The sequence below is a fragment of the Oncorhynchus tshawytscha genome, linkage group LG24 (genome assembly GCF_018296145.1).
Source record: "Oncorhynchus tshawytscha isolate Ot180627B linkage group LG24, Otsh_v2.0, whole genome shotgun sequence".
NCBI classification, from domain to species: domain Eukaryota; kingdom Metazoa; phylum Chordata; class Actinopteri; order Salmoniformes; family Salmonidae; genus Oncorhynchus; species Oncorhynchus tshawytscha.
Genome location: NC_056452.1, coordinates 18,970,936 through 18,994,372, shown reverse-complemented (window position 1 = coordinate 18,994,372; position 23,437 = coordinate 18,970,936). Strand labels below are relative to the sequence as shown.

Below are 23,437 nucleotides of genomic sequence, written 5' to 3'. Positions count from 1 at the left end.
CCTGCTAGTTTTTTAGTATTATTTGTCCTCATGTATGAGTCAAAAAGATACTTCCACACTCATTGACACTGATTATTGCCATCACGTTTGTTTTTATACTCTATTAACATCCTTGCACAGAGAACCCTCCTCAGTCAGAGAGAAGAAGTGAAGGGTGTCCTTAATCTGGTTTGTTGTTGATATTGATTATGTTTTTTAATTGTATTTCTCTTGGTATGTTTTGACGACAATTTCACAGAGGGAATAAAATGGTTTTTAAAAAAGTGGTGTTCCTTACTGATATGAAAATCCTAACTCTGACCACATGAATGTTGATGTTTGAACTATACACATCTAGTAAAGGCCAGTGTACACATCCAGCTTGGCTGCTCTATGCACAGACTGGGACTATGACCATGGCATGATTATGGTTTGGATCATAAACTCAGCAAAAAAAGAAACGTCCTCTCACTGTCAACTGCGTTTATTTTCAGCAAACTTAACATGTGTAAATATTTGTATGAACATAACAAGATTCAACAACTGAGACATAAACTGAACAAGTTCCATAGACATGTGACTAACATAAATGGAATAATGTGTCCCTGAACAAAGGGGGGGTCAATTCCAAAAGTAACAGTCAGTGTCTGGTGTGGCCACCAGCTGCATTAAGTACTGCAGTGCATCTCCTCCTCATGGACTGCACTAGATTTGCCAGTTCTTGCTGTGAGATGTTACCCCACTCTTCCACCAAGGCACCTGCAAGTTCCCGGACATTTCTGGGGGGAATGGACCTAGCCCCCACCCTCCAATCCAAAAGGTCCCAGACGTGCTCAAAGAAAGATGCTCAGGGTCCCTGCTCATCTTCGTGAACGTGCCTTAGGCATGCTGCAAGGAGGCATGAGGACTGCAGATGTTACCAGGGCAATAAATTGGAATGTCCGTACTGTGAGACTTCTAAGACAGCACTACAGGGAGACAGGACGGACAACTGATCGTCCTCTCAGTGGCAGACCACGTGTAACAACACCTGCACAGGATCGGTACATCCGAACATCACACCTGCAGTACAGGTACAGAATGGCAACAACAACTGCCCGAGTTACACCAGGAACACACAATCCCTCCATCAGCGCTCAGACTGTCTGCAATAGGCTGAGAGAGGCTTGACTGAGGGCTTGTAGGCCTGTTGTAAGGCAGGTCCTCACCAGACATCACTGGCAACAACGTCACCTATGGGCACAAACCCATCGTCTCTGACCCAGACAGGACTGGCAAAAAAGTGCTCTTCACTGACAAGTCGCGGTCTTGTCTCACCAGGGGTGATGGTCGGATTTGCATTTATCGTCGAAGGAATGAGCATTACACTGAGGCCTGTACTCTGGAGCGGGATTGATTTGGAGTTGGAGGGTCTGTCATGGTCTGGGGCGGTGTGTCACAGCAAATCAGAACTTGTTGTCATTGCAGGCAATCTCAACGCTGTGCGTTACAGGGAAGACATCCTCCTCCCTCATGTGGTACCCTTCCTGCAGGCTCATCCTGACATGACCCTCGAGCATGACAATACCATCAGCCATACTGCTCATTCTGTGCGTGATTTCCTGCAAGGCAAGAATGTTAGTGTTCTGCTATGGCCAGCGAAGAGCCCGGATCTCAATCCCATTGAGCACATCTGGGAACTGTTGGATCGGAGGGCTAGGGCCATTCTCCCCAGGAATGTCCAGGAACTTGCAGGTGTATATATATATATATATATATATATATAATATATATATATATATTTTGTGGGAACTCCTTCAAGACTGTTGGAAAAGCATTCCAGGTGAAGCTGGTGGAGAGAATGCCAAGAGTGTGCAAAGCTGTCATCAAGGCAAAGGGTGGCTATTTGAATAATCTCAAATATAAAATCTATTTGAATTTGTTTAAAACTTTTTTGGTTACTACATGATTCCATATGCGTTATTTCATAGTTATGATGTCTTCACTATTATTCTGCGATGTTGAAAATAGTAAAAAAAATAAAGAAAAACCCTTGAATGAGGAGGTGTTTATATATATATATATATATACAGTGGGGCAAAAAAGTATTTAGTCAGCCACCAATTGTGCAAGTTCTCCCACTTAAAAAGATGAGAAAGGCCTGTAATTTTCATCATAGGTACACTTCAACTGTGACAGACAAAATTAGGGAAAAAAATCCAGAAAATCACATTGTAGGATTTTTAAAGAATTTATTTGCAAATTCTGGTGGAAAATAAGTATTTGGTCACCTACAAACAAGCAATATTTCTGGCTCTCACAGACCTGTAACTTCTTTAAGAGGCTCCTCTGTCCTCCACTTGTTACCTGTATTAATGGCACCTGTTTGAACTTGTTATCAGTATAAAAGACACCTGTCCACAACCTCAAACAGTCACACTCCAAACTCCACTATGGCCAAGACCAAAGAGCTGTCAAAGGACACCCGAAACAAAATTGTAGACCTGCACCAGGCTGGGAAGACTGAATCTTCAATAGGTAAGCAGCTTGGTTTGAAGAAATCAACTGTGGGAGCAATTATTAGGAAATGGAAGACATACAAGACCACTGATAATCTCCCTCGATCTGGGGATCCACGCAAGATCTCACCCTTGGGGTCAAACTGATCACAAGAACGGTGAGCAAAAATCCCAGAACCACACGAGGGGACCTAGTGAATGACCTGCAGAGAGCTGGGACCAAAGTAACAAAGCCTACCATCAGTAACACACTACGCGGCCAGGGACTCAAATCCTGCAGTGCCAGACGTGTCCCCCTGCTTAAGCCAGTACATGTCCAGGCCCGTCTGAAATTTGCTAGAGAGCATTTGGATGATCCAGAAGAAGATTGGGAGAATGTCATATGGTCAGATGAAACCAAAATATAACGTTTTGGTAAAAACTCAACTCATCGTGTTTGGAGGACAAAGAATGCTGAGTTGCATCCAAAGAACACCATACCTACTGTGAAGCATGGGGGTGGAAACATCATGCTTTGGGGCTGTTTTTCTGCAAAGGGACCAGGACGACTGATCCGTGTAAAGGAACGAATGAATGGGGCCATGTATCGTGAGATTTTGAGTGAAAACCTCCTTCCATCAGCAAGGGCATTGAAGATGAAACGTGTCTGGGTCTTTCAGCATGACAATGATCCCAAACACACCGCCCGGGCAACGAAGGAGTGGCTTCGTAAGAAGCATTTCAAGGTCCTGGAGTGGTCTAGATCCATATCTCCAGATCTCAACCCCATAGAAAATCTTTGGAGGGAGTTGAAAGTCCGTGTTGCCCAGCAACAGCCCCAAAACATCACTGCTCTAGAGGAGATCTGCATGGAGGAATGGTCCAAAATACCAGCAACAGTGTGTGAAAACCTTGTGAAGACTTACAGAAAACGTTTGACCTCTGTCATTGCTAACAAAGGATATATAACAAATTATTGAGATAAACTTTTGTTATTGACCAAGTACTTATTTTCCACCATAATTTGCAAATAAATTCATTAAAAATCTTACAATGTGATTTTCTGGATTTTTTTTCTCATTTTGTCTGTCATAGTTGAAGTGTACCTATGATGAAAATTACAGGCCTCTGTCATCTTTTTAAGTGGGAGAACTTGCACAATTGGTGCCTGACTAAATACTTTTTTGCCCCACTGTATATATATATACTGTATATACACTGAGTGCACCAAACATTAAGACCACCTGCTCTTTCCACAACATAGACTGACCCGGTGAATCCAGGTGAAAGCTTTGATCCCTTATTGGTGTCACTTGTTAAATCCATTTCAATCAGTGTAAATTAACGGGCGGAGACGGTTTATTGTGTATGTTTGCCGTTCAGAGGGTGAATGGGCAAGACAAAATATTTAAGTGCCTTTGAACAGGGTTTGGTAGTAGGTGCCAGGCATACTGGTTTGAGTGTGTGAAGAACTGCAACACTGCTGGGTTTTTCACACTCAACAGTTTCTCGTGTGTATCAAGAATGGTCCACCACCCAAAGGACTTTCAGCCAATTTGACACAACTGTGGGAAGCATTGGAGTCCATATGGGCCAGCATCCTTGTGGAACGCTTTCAACACCTTGTAGAGTCCATGCCCTGACAATTTGAGGCTGTTCTGGGGACAAAAGGGCAGGTGCAACTCAATATTATGAAGATGTTCCTCATGTTTTGTACACTCAGTGTATATACTGTATATATTTCGGTCTCTGACATTGCTCGTTCTGATATTTCTTCATTTCTACATTTTTCTGGATTATGTGTGTATTGTATTTGTATTGCTAGGTATTACTGCACTGTTGAAGCTAAAATACACAAGCATTTAGCTGCACCTGGGATGACATCTGCAAATCTGTGTATGCGACCGGTAACATTTGATTTGATTTGCAGTAAAGGAAAGACACAGACAGAATTAGGTCAACTCTCAAGCCATTGGTCATCTCTTACATTTTATTATGGTCATCCATATATCCTCAGCGAACTGCTTAAGGTGCGACATTAAGTGTCATGTGAATTAGCCACAGTATGAGGTGATTTATATATAGAGAAGGATCCATTACGTTAACTTGTGGAATAGACACCGTCTGGAAGGCAGTTTCAACCAGTCAGCATTCAGGATTAGACCCACCTGTTGCGTAATACGTAATAATTTGACAGTATCCTTTCCGTTACATGTTCTTTGGGCTCGAATCCTAGATAGAAAACACGACCTCATTCTTACCTTTCAAGCGTCCCAAATGGCACCCCATTCCCTATGAAGTGTGCTCTGCTTTTGACCAGGGCCCTTAGAGATATGGTCAAAAGTAGTGCACGATATAGGGAACAGGGTGCAATTTGGGACGCACACACCGTGTGACATCAGTTACAGAGGCCTCGTCGATTAAATGTTTGGTTAATGTACTGTGAAGGATAGCTCAAGGTTTCTAGAAATAGTGTAAATGTCCCATTAGTGTCCCTATGTGATCTGATGTAGACTACCCCCTGAAAGGCTACAGTTACAGTGTAGATGAACGCTGAGGATGTGATGAGCGAGTTTATTAATAATAGAGACTAGTTTACTGGATGACTCATCCATCCAGGTTAATATCAGTGTCGGGCTTGGGGCCAAATGAGAATACTGTTGTGCTAACTAACAATACAATTTATCTGCAATATTAAAACTAACAGTACAATAAATCTGAATTATGTCGATCTGAGAAGGGTTTCTTACCGACAGGCCGGAGGCCATTCTTTCACTGTTGTATTCAAATCATTAAAATATTGATTGCTCTGGGCTTGTATTCATAAAGCCTCTCAGAGTATTGACCTAGGATCAGGTCCCACCTGTCAATGCCACAACATGGTCACACATCTAAAAGGCAAAACTGATCCTATAGAGCAACACTCCTACTCAGTGACATACAGGCCCTAATCTGTATGTTACAAATAGAGTATTAATTTCCAAGAGCACACAAGACATAGTAGGCTACAGTACTGAAATGCTGTGTTGATTTTTTCCCACTACTTTACACTTCATAAAGATCCTAATACAACAGGTTTTGATTAGTTCCCTTCATTGCCATGCAGAGTAGCAGCACCAGCAGTTGGATAGTGTTGATACAGTTGGTACCACTCTACATGCTTTTCTTGGTGAGCATACTAGGACCTGCCCTTTGCTCACAGGAAGCTTTGCCCTACTTTTGCCAAGCCAGGTCCAGTCAACCAGCACTGACCTACAGCTCTGTAGTTCAAAGCAGCATAAGAAGAAGTATACATGTCTAGTCTACAGATCCTGGAGGAAAACACTGGCCCACTCTGTAACCTGGCCCAATGGATGAGTGTAGACTGATCAGGAGTGAGGACAACAGACATCATCCAGGGTTGTTAAAGCAGGCAGTGGCAGGCGTCACATGGTGTCTCTCCCACTAAATGTTTTACTGTGTCTGTGCCCAGTGGGATTCAACTGTTTCCATTCCAGTTTGATGCATGATCATGATTTATACAAAGGATTATTGTTCTCGTACATAGTTACTTATTGATTTAGCTGGTACGGTAATCCACGCCAAACATCCAGCACATCATTCTGGTAAATTCATGTTTCACATAATCCTTAAAATATTTAGTCAGCTGAGCTTTTCCCGGAAAGATCAGCCCGGGGTGTGGTGACCTGTTCAAGGATGCAGCAATGGAGCCCTCTGTAATGTAGTAATGGAGTCCTACCAAAGACATGAAACCAACGGCTCCACCTAGTGCTTCTCCTTTACCAACATAAACATTTCATGTTTTACATTACAGAGAAATGAATATGTTTAGCAGGTGTGGACTGGAGAGCAGGTTTTGTTAGATTCTTAATTTTTTTTTTTTTTTTTACCCTTGCACATAAAATAATAAACATATTCTGTAGTTTTGTTACAGTATAAATATATTTATTTTCACTCTTGATCATACAGTGCAGTTATTTAAACCAGTCTGTTAATACACAGAATATGAAAGGGAGTCAAATTTACAACAGTTAGACATTATTTTACAAACATGCACAAGTGGTAAAACTACAGTAAAATAAGCAGCTTGTCTCTGGGGAGTTGGGTGATTGGGTTCAGGTTATTGGGTGTGGGTTATTGGTCGCAGCCAGTGTAGGGGCTGTGCATGGGGCAGGGGATAAGGTTGGGGCTAAAGTCAGTGGGGGCTGGGGTAGGGGATGTGGCAGGGGCTGTGGTTTGGGTAGAGGCCGGAGTTGGGATGGAGTTAGTGCAAGGCCTGAGGCTGGTCAGGCGTGGGTGCTGTGGTCTTGAGGTGGTTAAGGGGAAGGGCCAGGGTCTGCAGTAAGGCCGTTTCCAGGCGCAGCTGCATGGCATCCAGTCGCTGGTCCATGTGTTCCATCAGCCTCCTCTCCATCTCACCCAGACACCTCTCCAGGACCTGCTCCAGCCCTCTGCAGCATGCGTGCTCCTGCCTGCAAGACGATCCATCACAGAATAGGTTTTCAGAAGAATTAAAGTACCTCCCTTTGGTGCTGTCTCCCTCCCATGTTAACATTGCCCTTGAACATATCCTCGCTATCCTCACAGGTTTCACTGGACCGGGAGTTTTCCCTGACAACAAGACCTTTACGGTCATACAGACACAAACATTTCCCGGAACATAAACAGACACACCACAATGCCGCCAGAACCATTACCAAACCCAGACAGACATGGTCAGCCCTGACATCCCCCATCCACTTGACTCCTAACCACAAAATCTGGACGCCATTCTACTCCAACCACACCATGTAAACGATCAGAGGGAGTTTTACATTGTAGTTAGACCCACCACCAGTCATCATACTCACCGCGGGCCGTTGGATGTCTTTGAGGCATCCTCGATGCGGAGCTGAGTCACCTGCCCACACACACTCTGCAGCATAGGGAGCAAGTCTGGGCTGATGCATGGCCTCCGTCCTCCTGGCTGGCCGTTAAGAAAGGGTGAAATCATGTCTGCCAGGCTGGTGTGAGTATCGCAGGCTGCACGAGACTGGGGCCATGGATCTGAGGAGGCAGAGTCAGACATCTCGTCTGGCTGGAGGCTAGTGTTGACTGAGGGGTGTTGAATGTCAGCTGGAGCTGAAGAGGGTCCGTTAGTTACTCTAGCAAGAGCAGAGAGAGCCCCACTGCTCACGAGGAGGGGCAGAAACCCACTCAGTGAGTCAGCTTTGTTCTGGGAAAAAAAAATACCAAAGAGCTCGATTTACCATACAATACAGCGATTGTCTTCGGTGTTCTCTGTTCACTAGTCTTGAGCTTCTCGCTATCTGACAGCCATCTTGGTGGGTAGAAGAATGAACAATACAATACAATACAAGCCAGTGTCTCCTGTGTCATTTCGGACTGCGTCATTTTCCACTGAGGCTTCTATTGACTGGTATTGGTGACTGTGGTGCATTGACGTCAGCGGAGAACCCACCTTCTGCTGAAACTGGACCATGTTCATGAGGCTCTGGGCCCCCGGTGAGAGGCTGGCGCCCATCTCCTCCACCATGGACTGCACACGGAGCATGTCGATGCTGGGCCCCAGGCTCAGAGAGCAGTCCACAGGTGTCAGTGTCTGTAGGCCCATCACGACCCGAGCCACAGCCACGCTCCCTCGCCCACCAAGAGACAGCAGCTTAGAAAACACAGAGGTTAGCCCAAGAAAGGGCACCACCCATAATAACCCTAACTAGACAGGTAAAGAGGATGAGTCAATGGATTTCATGTTCCCAGAGACATTGCTATGTGCTAGTAGAGAATAAACAGGAACGGGACTGAAGTAGTAACAGAAACTACTGTTGATTTGAAAGCTGTGGTTGACATGCATACCTTCACCTCACATGATGCGGCAGGAGACTCCAATATTAAGTGTTTCCTGTAGAAGGGTCCTCTCTCTGCACTGAAAAGCAAAAAAAAATATTTTTTTAATAAGGACGTACCACATTACACCCAATTATCATACTGTATCCATTTTTCGCTTTAAAATGTATGCCAAACAAAAAAACATTAATTTCTAAGTTAAACCATACAACTCCATGCACAAGGAATGCTTTTAATAATTTACTCAGAAATGTTTATACAAAAACAACATTTACTGGACAAACTGTGCAGATGCAAAGTTTGGTAACAGAATTTCTGTAAAATCTGTCTGTTTTTTTTTAATGTGACCACGCTTCCCAAAAGCGTAAATATCTGCTCTGGATTAAGTTTAAAAAATGTCTGCAGAAAGAATGGTGTGTCAGACATACCACAAGCGACTTACAGCTGTAATCGCAGCAAAAGGTGGCGCTACAACTTAAGGGGGCTGAATAATTTTGCACGCCCAATTTTTCAGTTTTTGATTTGTTAAAAAAGTTTAAAATATCCAATAAATGTCGTTCCACTTCATGATTGTGTCCCACTGGTTGTTGATTCTTCACAAAAAAATACAGTTTTATATCTTTATGTTTGAAGCCTGAAATGTGGCAAAAGGTCACAAAGTTCAAGGGGGCCGAATACTTTCGCAAGGCACTGTGTATATATGTATATATATATATATATATATACACACACACACACACCTGTCAGGCTGTATGTTGGGGTCTCTTTCCCCGCGACTGGTGCCACAGTAGTCCCCAGCCTGGGAGTAGACCTCGATTGTGCGGGCCTCGCTGGTCACCAGCAGGCTGGTGATGAGGGCAGGGCAGTGGGGTGCACAGCACAGGGTGATGACACACGGAGACCCCTGCTCAACCTGCTCCAGGAGCACTGGAACACACCTGAGGACAAACAAGAGAGTGATCAAAATGTCAAAGGGTAGCAGTATTTTTATTAAGAAAATCAAGGATTTTAATATCGGTGCTGTAACTATTCTAGAGAGTGGAAGTTAGTCTAGATTGCTAACTATGACCGTCTGGGCCTTCCTGGAACGTTTCAATGAGTTAAGGCATGCATAAACAGTTTATGTGTGGTCATTTAAAGGGTTGACGAGGTCACTGCGGTATGGGATTGTCTGTCAGTGGAGAAGATGATAAACAATGTGTCTTACCCGTTCGGTGTGTCTCTGTCGATCTGACTGATGTCAGTGTCGATACTTGACTGTACTGGGAGAAGGATGTCAGAGAGTTGGCGCTCCTGTGATTTGCAAGCCCATGACGTGTGCCCGTTGACAGGTCCATCTTTGCTTGTACTCACGTCAATACTGGCCATGATGATGACCGCTTTCCCTAAACGTAATGCCTATCTGGCCTTGGGTAGCTAACTATCTAGCCAAATGGACTAGTAAAATACAAAACAGATTCCTCTTCTACAGCACAGTGACGTTATGAACAAATTCTGGGCAGAAACGGTTATTTCAGTCACACTGTTGGTTTGTCTATGCCAGCCGGTAACCGTGCAAAAATATATCAAGCAATCCTATCGACTCTCAAGGAAATGCTAGCTAACGTTAGCATGTTAGCTAGCATACAGGCGGCCCGTCCATTCTTGGGTCAAAGCATGGAAACGTCAGTTAAAACGCTACAATTCATACCTTACATCAACCAATCGTTTTAGAAAGCATATCTGGCGACCAGACGACTAACTAGCTGGCAACTTCGATGAAAGCACGGCTCGTTTATGATGTTACAACACCAATGAAGCACTTCCGGGTTACGCTTTTTTCCCCTTCTGTGGATCGGTTTCTACTAAATAGCACAGCCACAAACTGACAATTAGCCTCAGGCCGATCGTTCAAAAATCATAAAAACGAATTAATTTTTGGTCTTAATTTAAGATTAGGGCTAGACATAATGTTAGCCGTGTGGTTAAATTTAGGCTTAAAATCAGATTTTAAGAAAATAAATTGTAGAAATAGGTCGTATGATTTTGTGGCTGTGTTGACTAGCGACGACCCTGTGGATCTTCTACTTCTGTAGAACGCTTTTCTTTCTTCCTTCAAAATAAGAGTCCAAACCAGTAGACTGTATAAATGAATAATGATAGTAGTAACCATCCAATTACATATATTATCGTGCAATTATTAGCTAACTATTAATTAATGGTGACATTTCGTGGATGAAAAACAAAACAAATTCTATTAAAAACAACATTAAAAAATATATTAACATTTTTTTTAAACAACATTTAAAAACAAAGGAAAACAACTAGCCTTAAACATGTTATTTATTTTCCCTCTTTTTTTTTCTTTTTTTTAACATGCTGTTTTATTGAAAGACTGACTCTGGAGTAGTTTTGAGTGAATTTACCATAGACACTAAAACCAGGGCACAGATTTACACAGCACGACTGTATTTCACTCACTGTTTAAATCCAACCGCCAGGTGGCGACATTCACCATCCTGTATAATGGCAATAAAGAGAAAATGGAAACCGGTACATAAACCTACCAGTTAACCGCAGCCGAGTTCAAAATACCGAGGATTTTGAGAAAACAGCGGTGGCATTCGACGTGGGGATTTTAACCCTCTTCCAAAAGCAGTGCTGAGCGGAATAAGGTACCAAAATATGTCATTGATTTTCTAAATTACTGCATGATATTGCTCACTGAAGTATTAGTGGAACGTTAGTCACTATGACCATTCGTTTTGGTCTGCTGCATCCCTCTCTGAAATAACACCTTGATGTTACCGCTATTTTACATTGTAAAATTGCCAGTCACATCGTTGTTGTAAATTGAACAATAGATATGAGTTACTTTAATTTTATCGCAGCTGATATTTGCCCTGCTGTACAGTAGGAACAAAATGTGTTACGGTATAAAAAAGAAAGTTTTGTGTCGCAGCTGCAGTAAAATTTAGCTATGCGCGGAGTTTTTATTTTTTATTTTTTTTAATCTGCTTAGTGTTTCTTTGCTTGCTACGTGTGACAACAACATGTTGCTGGAAACAATTGGTTGATACATTGTTGCACACATCTCGCACATCCTCCGCTGACAAAAATTTCTTCACATGTTGCAACGCCGAGAATGTTGGCATTTCAAGAGTAGATAATTGCCTAATTAGAACGTTCAGAAACATATCTGCAAGCCCATTAAAAAATGTGTAAAAACATACATTTGCAGTCAACTGTAGTTTTTGGCATTATGGTTTACTCCAAGGCTAGGGAATCTATTTTGATGGTGCTCCCAAAAATCCCTGCGATGGGGGGAGGGGCATGTACGTGGCAGTCTTTTCTCCCTGAATTATACTCCCTGGTTTGAACCTCTCCACAATTGTAGGGTCCTTGCTGTCTGGGAGCCTTGGGACGTCCATACTCTCCATTGAATTTTAAATTTATTATATAACAATTACACTTGATTTTAGTGAACAGTAATAACAGACACAGATGCATCACCTCTGCATGTCCTCACCAGTTTTCTTAATCTAATAGCTCTTTGTAGTCTTGTTGGGTCACATCTCACACATTCCTGACCTTTTGATGAAATACCTACTTTCCATTTACCTAGATAGGGTTGGGTGATAGGTCATCTGCCCTGGGCCTCTGTTCACCTGTTGCACATCTGTTTCAAGGGTACCTACCTATCCAAAATCAAATCCAGACCATCATAAAAGGAAATGAAGCTCATTGGCCTATTTATTTACAGCACCTACTGCCAGCCGTTTGTGTGAACTTGTGTACTCTCCCAGGTATTTGATTGCCCGTCATAAATACTTGAGCGACCCAAAAGGGAAATCTTCCCTTCCACCTCGGCCTCCGCCCCCTCTGCTCCTTGCTCTCCTTGGGATGCAGCTGCTGCTCTCACTGTCCGGCTTGTACTCTGTCATCCTAAAGCCTCAAATGCCCTCTGGTCAAACGGAGTACTGATCTGTTAGCTAGATATGTAGTTAAAACATGTTTTTTATAGACAAAGCAATTTAAAATCCCCGCTTTGAGTCTAAGTTTAAAAATGTTTTTATTTTATTTTAGCAGCAGCATGGCTGACACAGTAGTAGTTGTGTAAAGAACGAAGGCCTTGTGAGCGCAGTGAAAAGGGTCATGCAGGGTGCGTGAGCTGGCGGTGGCTGTATATTCACTTGGTGGGTTCTGAAGGCAAGTCTGGCAAAGCCGTATCCCCAGTGTGGGCAACACATTTTTACAAGCTTCTGCTCAGCCACTTAGCATGCCGAGACTCGCAAAATTATTTTAATTGGTGCTGTTAGTTTCATACAAATATGTCTTTCAGAAGATTCCTGTCATGAGATCATCAGTGGATAGTGTGTTACATCTCACAGGTATTAATATGATATGTAACGGACTAACAACTCATCTACCTCGTTTTACAGACCCCTGTGCGGCAGTGTAAAGATGGAGTTGAGGGGAGTCTGTTGTGTGTTGTTGACCTGTCTATTCTACACGTCCTCTGCTGACAAAGATTTCTTCACTTCCATCGGTAGGTTAAATGTCCTCTCCTTTCATGAACATCTCTCTGTTGATCCCTTTATTCAGTAGTTTCATCGCTTCCAGCCTGTCTTGGTCACAAACATTGGCTTGAACGGCATTGCTCCCTATGAAAAACGTTATTTATCACCGACATAAACATTACAAACATGTCTAAAATGTTCAACGCATAGAAGAACTAGTACAACTTTTGACCCCTGTGTTTCACTGTGTTCACTAGGTCAGATGACCGATCTGCTGTACACAGAGAAGGACCTGGTCACCTCTCTGAAGGATTACATCAGAGCTGAGGAGGACAAACTAGAGCAGGTCAAAAAGTGAGAGGAGGGCTCCGGTGCATAGGCAGTCTCTTTTATATCTCTCCATCTTTCTCCCACAGTCACAGGCTCTGGCAGGTTATAAAGTGAGAGGAGGGCCCGGTGCATAGGCAGTCTCTTTTATATCTCTCCATCTTTCTCCCACAGTCACAGGCTCTGGCAGGTTATAAAGTGAGAGGAGGGCCCGGTGCATAGGGTCTCTTTTATATCTCTCCATCTTTCTCCCCAGGCTCTGCATAGGCAGTCTCTTTTATATCTCTCCATCTTTCTCCCACAGGCTCTGGCAGGTTATAAAGTGAGAGGAGGGCCCGGTGCATAGGCAGTCTCTCTTATATCTCTCCATCTTTCTCCCACAGGCTCTGGCAGGTTATAAAGTGAGAGGAGGGCCCGGTGCATAGGCAGTCTCTCTTATATCTCTCCATCTTTCTCCCACAGGCTCTGGCAGTCTCTCTTATATCCAAAGGTGGCAGGTTATAAAGTGAGAGGAGGGCCCGGTGCATAGGCAGTCTCTCTTATATCTCTCCATCTTTCTCCCACAGGCTCTGGCCCAGGATAGCTAGGCAGTCTCTCTTATTCATCTTTCTCCCACAGGCTCTGCAGGTTATAAAGTGAGAGCCCCACAAGGCACCATGTTATAAAGACTGTAAAAGAGAGGAATGTACATCACAGGAGGTTGGTGGCACCTTAATTGGGGAGGATGGGCTCGCGGTAATGGCTGGAGAGGAATCAATGGAATGGTATCAAATACATCAAACACATGGTTTCCAGGTACCCTGAGCTGTCCTCCCCTCACCAGCCTCCTGTGGAGTTCATATCCTGCTTCACGACACTATCCGTAACATGTCTTTAGAGGGTGTCATATTGCCATGTCTCTAGCTTACAATGGGCCTGGCTAACCAGAGACCTAGTTTCTCTGGCTATGAAGATGGCACAATAAACCAACAGGGTGTGTCAAGTGCAGGACATGATATACCTGTTCTCTTTTTTTTGCCTTCCGTGTGTGTGTGTGTGTGTGTGTGCATGAGTTCATATATGAAGTTGCATGTCATATGTAAATGTGCATATGAAAATGATTCACCGTTTGCTTCTGAGTCACTTGTTTTTTTCTTTCTTTGTTTATTAGTCACATGATTCACAGGGTACAGTGAAATTCTTAAGTTCCAACAGTGCAGGTCAAGAGGAGTAGCCTATATTGAATGCATTTTCCCTCCATGGTGTGTCCAGGTGGGCTGAGAAGCTGGATGTGTTGTCGGCCACAGCCACTCAGGACCCAGAAGGCTTCCTGGGCCACCCGGTCAACGCCTTCAAGCTGATGAAGAGGCTCAACACAGAGTGGGGAGAGCTGGAGAGCCTGGTTCTCAAGGACATGTCTGATGGTCAGGGCTACTCGCACGCCTCTATTTTAATAACTATAAATGCTATGTTACCACATACAGATTCAATTATTGCTAAGTCCTAATTTGACAACTTAATAAAATAAAATAAAAACAATATAATCAGTCATGTTGCATTTTAAGCAATCACGGAAGTGATCTAACAGGGTCTGTTTTCTACAGAGATGAATGAAATAACAGAGGCTCACATAGATGACGGCCTCCAATCGATTACCACATTCCTCATTTTGCGAAGTTCACCGTATTGTACATTTGCTCTCCAATATTTATTGTTTTGTATGTATGTTCATTAGCAGAGTACACACATTCCCCTTTTTAGCTTCAGAGTAGATTGTGCTGATTTATTGGCACATATAACCATGTAGTGCGCCGTAGTTTTACAAACTCAGTGGCTAGTGCTAAAACAATGACGTCATACCATTTGTTCTCCTAGCATCTATACCACCCTGTGTGAAGATGGTAGAATTTGAGGTTCCTAACCATCTTTCCTTCCCGTACTCCAGGGTTCATCTCTAACCTGACCATCCAGAGACAGTACTTCCCCAACGATGACGACCAGACGGGGGCAGCCAAGGCCCTGATGAGGCTTCAGGACACCTACCGGCTGGACACACACACCATATCCTCAGGAGAGCTTCCTGGTGAGTGGGGCTGGGACGTAGAGGCTAGGGGCTTAGGGCATCTACTGGCTAGACACGCTCACCATCTCCACGGGGGAACTGCCTAGTGAGGGCCAGGCAGGGAGAGGCTGACTAGGGGCTTAGGGCATCTACTGGCTAGACACGCTCACCATCTCCAAGGGGGAACTGCCTAGTGAGGGCCAGGCAGGGAGAGGCTGACTAGGGGCTTAGGGCATGCGGTGGGAGCTTCATACCAGGACTGGATTAGCAGCGGACGTGTTGCCGGCAGAGGTTCTGTTAGAGCTTCAGTGATGGCTGCTCCTACTGTTGCAGGGGGAAATCGTGCTCCGTGCTCACCACATGCAGTGGAGCACCCCATTTAGTCCACATGGCTGCTTGAAATGCCATATAAGTGAACTGCATGCAAATGCTGCTGAGATGGAGATGTGTGTGTCACTCTGCACATGTTAACATCTACACACAGGAACCAATAAGGATGTCGCTATGAGCCCTATGACAGTGGAGGACTGCTTTGAGCTGGGGAAGATCGCCTACTCTGATGCCGACTACTACCACACAGAGCTGTGGATGGAGCAGGCCCTGAAACAGCTGGACGGGGGAGAGGAGTCCACTGTGGACATGGTAACCATCCTGGACTACCTCAGCTACTCCATCTACCAGCAGGGGGAGCTAGAGAGAGCCTTGGACTACACCAAGAGACTACTCAAATTGGGTGAGTGGAGACTGCTGTAGTACTTGTACATTATGTAAGGCCAAGGGCCTGTCTGAATACTTCTGAAATTGATACGTTGTCTGAATCTATAACTGAAAGCGGGGCTACCTCCCTTTGGCTTTCACCAGTCCCACCTAGTCAGATTACTGAAATACATTTTTAAGTACTGTCACCCAAGTATGTGTACGATATTTGTTTTTCATGTCTTGATTGTACTGCACAGGTCAATACTGAGTAGACTTCTGTCCTAACCGAGTCTTGTGTTTCTCAGACTCTGCCCACCAGCGAGCCAACGGCAACCTGAAGTACTTTGAGTACCAGCTGGCCAAGCAGAACAAGGTGGAGGCGGAGGAGGGCCAGAAGGAGAAGGAGAAGAGAGAGAGGGAGAAGAGAGAGGCATCTGACAAGAAGGGCAGACCTGCAGACTACCTGCCTGAGAGGAGGAAATATGAACAGCTGTGTCGCGGCGAAGGCATCAAGATGGTGAGAGCCACTAACTGTACCACAGGAGGTTGGTGGAACCTTAATTGGGGAGGACCGTCGCATGGTAATGGCTGGAACGGAATTAGTGGAATGTTATCAAATACATCAACCGCTTGGTTTCCATGTGTTTGATGCCATTCCGTTTGCTTTGTTCCAGCCATTATTATGAGCAGTCTTCTGCTCAGCAGCCTCCACTGAACTGTACTAACCAGTGGCTGGTGGCACTTTAAATCGGAGGACAGACTCGTAGTAATGGCTGGAATGGAATACATTGAAAGGTATCAAACGCATAGTTTCCATTTGTTTGATTCCATTCAATCCTTTCCAGCCATTACTATGAACTGTCCTCCCCTCACCAGCCTCCACTGGCTAACACACACACTCTGCATGCACAGCTGCTAATGGCTATGTATTTTAAGTCCTAGTCCTCTCTTCCATCTTTCAGACCCCTCGTCGCCAGAGTCGTATGTTCTGTCGTTACTCTGACAACAACCACCACCCCCTGTACGTGCTGGGTCCCGTCAAGCAGGAGGACGAGTGGGACCGCCCACGCATCATCCGTTACCACGACATCCTCTCCAATAGCGAGATCGAGAAGGTTAAAGAGCTGGCCAAACCCAGGGTGAGTTCAAAGTTCAACCTCCGGGGGAAGACGGGGTCTGGCGTGTGGTTTTCCAGAATTATAATGAATTATAATAAGGATAATTTTGGGGGGAAATTATGCAACCCTAGGTGTGGTCGACATTAGAATGTGTCTAAGATGCATGCTGCCATAAGAAGACTGGGGATGCCCACCCTGCACGAGGACCTGACTGTGTTCCCGTGTTTGTTTGTTACAAACTAGCTGGATAAGAGCAACATGCCATTTGTTTGGCACATACAGTAGTATTTGATAGCTCTGTTAGATCTAGAGGTGAGTTTTGACTCGGCAATGAACATCACCTCTAATGGTCATAACTGAATCGAGTGGTCATAACTGAATTATAGCTTCATATCAACACATAATTCAGACTTTTACATAAATCGTGTATTAATGTAAATGATAGAGATCCATAACTCAAGCTAGAGTTCAGCTCTTGGAGAGGGTAAGGGGGCCCAGCAGGGACACACAGCACAGACTTAATGTAGCCTCGTAGTGTATGTGGGTCCAGCAGCCAGTCAGTGTGTAACAGGGATTGTCCCTGTAACCCATGTCCTCTCTGCCGGTTGGCTGTTGGCTCCACAGCTGCGCCGGGCCACCATCTCCAACCCCATTACTGGTGTGCTGGAGACCGCCCACTATCGCATCAGCAAGAGGTAAGTCCAGCAGGCAGGGATGGGCACAGCGCTGTACCCCATACCCCTCCGCACCCTGCATCCTCTCCTTCTGCTTGGGCAGGATCCGTGGCAAGAGCACAACAGCTAATCGGGAACTCTGCGATTTAAGCGTAGAGGGATTATAACGGATTGTAAATGGACCGTTTGTATGTTTGGGGAAATATTGCTGGAACAAGTAACATTCTTGTGAGATGGTAGACACTTTGGGTGTATTGGAAGCTAGGTTGATTTTTGAAGGTATAATTCAGTCCCTCTGGGCCCGTGCTCTTGCCAAGATGTCCCGCTACTGCTTTGATCATAACAAGAGGGAGGAACAGGAGTCCAGTACCTGCTTGTAATGACTCCCTTAACAGTAGTCTGGGTGCGACCAGGCCAGTTTAATATCTTCTACCTTTGGTAATGTCTCATTTAAGTTTTGGCTGTGACCATTACAAGTTGCAAGTCGTGTACTGCAATGGTTTTAGACCTGATGGTCCACATGCCCTGGCCTAGCGTCAGTCTGTCTCTCATACAGTTGCTTGATCATTCAGTGATGTCTCTATCTCTCTGTCTCTGTCCTCCTCACTGTGATCTGTGACTGTAATGTGAACCGTCTGGGATACTAGCTAAGGCGTGCCACCGTGCATGACCCCCAAACTGGGAAACTCACTACAGCCCATTGGTCTCCAAGAGGTAAGGGGTCAAAGGTGACAGAGAGGGGCCTGCATGAGGCCCTGTCTGCACTGCTCATCCCTACCTCTCACCCCCTTTTGTGGAACTTTACTTACGGATACACCTACCTCTCCACCTCTCTCCTCCTACTGCAATGACATCACTTCCTCTCCTCTCCAACCCATCAGATGATTGACATTATCGACATGACAACCCAATCCATGCAGTGGCAAGCACAGTTTTTCCTGCTCTTTTTCTTTGAAAACAGGAGTTTTTCTGTTATCTTGGTGCAGGCTCTGGTGCAGGCTCTGGTGCAGGCTCTGGTGCAGGCTCTGGTGCAGGCTCTGGTGCAGGCTCTGGTGCAGGCTCTGGTGCAGGCTCTGGTGCAGGCTCTGGTGCAGGCTCTGGTGCAGGCTCTGGTGCAGGCTCTGGTGTATCTTACAGAATGACGTTTCAGTGTATGGGTAGAATCTCCTCTTGTAGAAAGGGGTCTGCCTGCCTATTTGTTCCCTTCAAGCCTGTTTAATGTGGCGTGGCTATAGAGCGTCCCCTTGTGGAAATAGATTAACTGCAGTTGATGAGCAAATGGAAACATGGTGATCTTCCTCTTTTCCTCTGACCCCAGATTTCAGCTTCATTACGCCAATTAACCTAAATCAGCCAAATTTATTCAGCATTTAGCTCATAAAACCTGCTCAATGTGTTTGTGAATTATCTTAGGGGCATTTATTTATCAGGGTTCTCAGTTAGGCTCTAGATTTTTCTTCTTGATAGATGAATGGTTTAATGAAGCACTCCGATACAGAACATGTTTTTGTAACCATACAGCTTATATAGCAGCTGATGGAGTATTTATATCTAAGGATGTGAGCCAGCATTCTGTCCGGACTCTAATGACAGCACTTCCAACCCTGTCTTCCAGTGAAGACACTCGCACATATATACTTCAGAATTAATAGATTGAGGCCATTTTTAAGGCATTTCCTATTCATCTTTATAACATGCACAGGCTACGCTAATTAAAAAAAGGACACACACATTCATGTTAAATGAGGGCGTGTAAACAGCGCCTGAGACATGGGCCTGTCTGACTCGACATGTTTTGAAGTGAGGCTTGGCCCCTACCCAATGAAAGGATGAGATCTTGGTCTCCCCAGTCAACTCTGCTCCCTGCTGGACTCTTACCAGCATCTTCTGTTACTCCCATAGCTTTTCAATCTATATTTATACATTCCAAATGGCAAGGTCTATAACAGAGGGACAGAAGGGGCCTGGGGTCTGTTTGTTTAAATTAATAACCCTAACTCCAAAATGGTCACTCCTCCTCATAAATGCCCCAACTTCCTTGGTGAGAAACAGTTCGTTTTTAATGTTTTTGCTCTGAGACTGGATAAATATGGAGTTCCCTTTCACCTGTTTCAACCTGCCTGTTTCCTTCTACAGATGTAGAATCTTAATTTGAGCCAGTTTGCTACAGCAAGAAAACAATTCTGCAGCAACAGGAAATGTGAATTATTATTATGTGGATCATAATTGTAGGGGTCGATGCATTTTTTGTAAGGGAAAATCAAGTCTTCCGACACATTTTAAACCTCAAATGGCACTACAAGTTTTACATTTCCTGCATTGCAGGAAAGTTCTCCTGCAACAGGGTGATAAAATTAAGATCCTACATCTGTATACCCCTTCTAACCTACAGTACTACCACATGCTGTCCATGCTGCTTAACTGTTAACTGTGGACACACTAATCTAGAATAACATTATTCAGCTGCCTGGCTGCAATTTTGATGCTAAATAAAGATGTATTTTACGACTCAAACTCTCAGTCTCTCATCACAGTGCATGGCTAACCTCCTACGAAGATCCAGTAGTGGACAAGATAAACCAGCGCATTGAGGACATCACCGGCTTGAATGTTAAGACTGCAGAGGAGCTACAGGTAACACAACCGAACATCAGTGTGGCTGAGGGACTTTAGTAGGACTGGAGCACTGGCAGGAGGGGATACCTTGGCAGTACATCTAGTTTAGCAACTAATGATGTGAATATACACTGGCGGCTAGGAGGAGCCTAGGGCCAGTAACCTAAAGGTTGCTGGATCGAATCCCCAAGCTGACGAGGTACAGATCTGTCGTCCTACCCTTGAGCAAGGCAGTTAACCCACTGTTTACCAGGAGCTGAAAACGTGGATGTCGGTTTAAGGCAGCCCCCTGCACCTCTGATTCAGAGGGGTTAGGCTAAATATGGAAAACACATTTCAGTTGAAAGCATTCAATTGTACAACTGACTAGGTATCCCCCTTTCCCTTTTATACAGTATGCCTATTATAGCAACTATAAAAACTCAGTGCAAGCAATGAATGCAAAAGGAATCCATTTTACTGCTGTTATCTACTTAGGAAGAGCCTACCAAAGGACTAGATGAGTGTCTCTAATGACAACACAGCATCTGTCACTGAGTTTGTCCTCTGTTCATCTCTCCTCAGGTGGCAAATTACGGCGTGGGCGGGCAATACGAGCCCCACTTTGACTTTGGACGGGTAAACAAGGCTTCTCTTTCTATTCTGGTCAGGGAACTATGACCTTTATGCTGTATGACTGAGAGCCAGTGGGTGATTGTTGATGGCTGGCACACGTGCATCAACTGTTGCTAGTGGGTTCATATGTGGATGGGAGTTTTTCCTCGACTTCACTGCTGGTGTTATTGAACCTTTGTGTATGTTCCATGTCTTTGTAGAAAGATGAACCGGATGCATTTAAGGAGCTGGGCACCGGGAACCGCATCGCCACCTGGCTCATTTACGTTAGTATTAAGCAATTCACTATTTCAGCTGTAGTTCATAGATTTGGATACAATTTTGGGTCTTCCATTTTACCCACGTGTGAATCTCATTCCAAAGGTTCCTTTTAAAAAGAAATGGGTTTCAAAGAGCTCTCGTATTAAAGTGGTGTGATGCGATGGCTTGACGAGGCTCTCTGTTGCAGATGAGTGACGTACCTTCAGGGGGAGCCACTGTCTTTACTGATGTGGGAGCTGCAGTGTGGCCCAAAAAGGTGAAACACACCGCTGGGGTGTTCACTTTTAAGTGCGTGATGGGGTTTATTTATTTGACATGTTGATGCTAAATAAAGAGCTTTGTGTATGTGTAAACTGTTCTTTTCAGGGAAGTGCAGTGTTCTGGTATAACCTGTTTGCCAGTGGAGAGGGTGACTACAGCACGCGGCACGCAGCCTGCCCTGTCCTAGTGGGCAACAAGTGGGGTGAGCTGACCTGTCTCTCATTACATCCTATTTCCTACACCCTGAGAACTAGAGGTCTGCCCCGAGGGCAGTGATACGGTTGTGTCAGGTCCGCTAACGGTTTGCTGCAGCAGTTAACAGTTGGTCCTTGTTTATCACGTCCTCCTGACTTGGTTTCCTCTTCCTTCTCCAGTGTCTAACAAGTGGATGCACGAGCGAGGCCAGGAGTTCAGAAGACGTTGCACTCTGAACGAGTCAGAATGATCCAACGAAATAAGCTTTTCTCCTCTCATCCCTCTTCCTGGACCCTCCTGACTCTCGGCTCTGTGGGCTGTGAAGTGCCCTCTGACCTCTCGTCCTCCTCTCCAAAACTCAGTGTTCACTGAGGCTCTGGCTGCTCATGTGATGTCACATGTATTTGTAGTTGAAGTGTGTGTGAGTGGTTCACCAGTGGGTCCGAAGCGCTTCGCTCCCAGTCTGTGCCTTCTGTCATGGGTTTTGCACACTCCGACTGCACAGCTGTCTTAACCTGAGGAACTTTTTTAAAATTTCATTCTCACCCTTAACAGGGACTTTGATACAAGATATTAAGTTAATTAGAGCAAGCAACACAGCTGCTTATCCCGTTCAACTTCCAACACATTGTTTTGGTGTGCCCTACTCTTTTTCTCTACCTGAAACACTCCTTTTAACCACCACTCCAATCCCTTCCTCCACTCCTTTTAAACATCACGCCAATCCCTTCCTCCACTCCTTTTAAACATCACGCCAATCCCTTCCTCCACTCCGTTTAAACCATCACGCCAATCCCTTCCTCCACTCCTTTTTTTCCAATCCCTTCCGCCACTCCAATCCCTTCCTTCCTTTTAACCGCCACTCCTTTTAACACTCCAATCCCTTCCTCCACTCCTTTTAACCGCCACTCCAATCCCTTCCTCCACTCCTTTTAACCGCCACTCCAATCCCTTCCTCCACTCCTTTTAACCGCCACTCCAATCCCTTCCGCCACTCCAATCCCTTCCTCCACTCCTTTTAACCGCCACTCCAATCCCTTCCTCCACTCCTTTTAACCGCCACGCCAATCCCTTCCTCCACTCCTTTTAACCGCCACGCCAATCCCTTCCTCCACTCCTTTTAACCGCCACGCCAATCCCTTCCTCCACTCCTTTTAACCGCCACTCCAATCCCTTCCTCCACTCCTTTTAACCGCCACGCCAATCCCTTCCTCCACTCCTTTTAACCATCACTCCACCCCACTGCTTCCCAGCACACAGATGACCGAGACCAGTTATAAATGCACTGTCACTGTCCCCCTCTCTCTCTCCTCAACAGGTCATAATCAGATGACCCCCACATGATATCAGACCTTCAACTTCAATGGGGGGACATCCCAATGATCCTGTAATCAGGGGTTGATGTTGACCAGAGGCACAAAATGGATGTTCTAACAGGTGTCGGGTTGGACTGGGGCTAGATAGAGGGCTCGTGGGAAGGATGGAGGTTTATTGGTTGGTTGCACTATGACAATCAGGGTTAGTTATTAGGATGATACTATATGCAGGCCAGGCTTCTAAATTATGACCGTTGTAGTTGTTTATGCGCCTTAAAATGTGGCAGTACTACCTGAGGTATTCGATAGGAAAGCATCAATGTGAGGGCAAAGACTTGTTCAATGTTACCATCAAAAGTACAGAATGCACAGGGTCTGGGCTATTATCACACTTGGGGCAATTTTCAGGACAGTGACTATCTAATAGTGTTTGATCCCTATTGCAGAAGGCAATGTTTGCATTCATGGTAAATGCTGCATATATCCACACAATTGTAAATGACCTTTCAATA

General features: G+C 44.9%; 2 protein-coding genes across 2 annotated transcripts; one reads left to right on the top strand and one right to left on the bottom strand.

Annotated features, from left to right (window-relative positions):
* Positions 1 to 6,379: 6,379 nt before the first annotated feature.
* On the bottom strand, positions 6,380 to 10,126 carry c24h10orf88 (chromosome 24 C10orf88 homolog). The gene is made up of 6 exons (XM_024386520.2): positions 9,511 to 10,126; positions 9,044 to 9,241; positions 8,313 to 8,382; positions 7,918 to 8,118; positions 7,307 to 7,671; positions 6,380 to 6,928 (listed from the first exon to the last, which is right to left on the bottom strand). The coding sequence occupies exons 1-6, from the start codon at positions 9,669 to 9,671 to the stop codon at positions 6,721 to 6,723; spliced, it is 1,203 nt and encodes a 400-aa protein (XP_024242288.1). The 5' UTR covers positions 9,672 to 10,126; the 3' UTR covers positions 6,380 to 6,720.
* A 671-nt stretch (positions 10,127 to 10,797) lies between these two features.
* Positions 10,798 to 22,398, top strand: p4ha1a (prolyl 4-hydroxylase, alpha polypeptide I a). The gene is made up of 15 exons (XM_024386521.2): positions 10,798 to 10,957; positions 12,725 to 12,831; positions 13,060 to 13,156; positions 14,381 to 14,532; positions 15,054 to 15,191; positions 15,655 to 15,903; positions 16,175 to 16,386; positions 16,832 to 17,008; positions 17,612 to 17,682; positions 20,196 to 20,295; positions 20,842 to 20,895; positions 21,093 to 21,158; positions 21,341 to 21,409; positions 21,520 to 21,616; positions 21,789 to 22,398. Exons 2-15 carry the CDS (start codon positions 12,747 to 12,749, stop codon positions 21,857 to 21,859), a joined length of 1,638 nt encoding a protein of 545 aa, XP_024242289.1. The 5' UTR covers positions 10,798 to 10,957; positions 12,725 to 12,746; the 3' UTR covers positions 21,860 to 22,398.
* Positions 22,399 to 23,437: the final 1,039 nt, after the last annotated feature.

What these genes read in the sequence shown, in the direction of transcription:
- c24h10orf88 (XM_024386520.2), bottom strand. Translation starts at nt 9,671, where the DNA reads ATGGCCAGTATTGACGTGAGTACAAGCAAAGATGGACCTGTCAACGGG. An exon ending in GACAGAGACACACCGAACGG is followed by an intron (nt 9,242 to 9,510) that starts GTAAGACACATT and finishes GTTTGTCCTCAG; the next exon opens with GTGTGTTCCAGTGCTCCTGG. An exon ending in TGGTCCAGTTTCAGCAGAAG is followed by an intron (nt 7,672 to 7,917) that starts GTGGGTTCTCCG and finishes TTTTTTTCCCAG; the next exon opens with AACAAAGCTGACTCACTGAG.
- p4ha1a (XM_024386521.2), top strand. Translation starts at nt 12,747, where the DNA reads ATGGAGTTGAGGGGAGTCTGTTGTGTGTTGTTGACCTGTCTATTCTAC. An exon ending in AAACTAGAGCAGGTCAAAAA is followed by an intron (nt 13,157 to 14,380) that starts GTGAGAGGAGGG and finishes TGGTGTGTCCAG; the next exon opens with GTGGGCTGAGAAGCTGGATG. An exon ending in AAGAGCTGGCCAAACCCAGG is followed by an intron (nt 17,009 to 17,611) that starts GTGAGTTCAAAG and finishes TTGGCTCCACAG; the next exon opens with CTGCGCCGGGCCACCATCTC.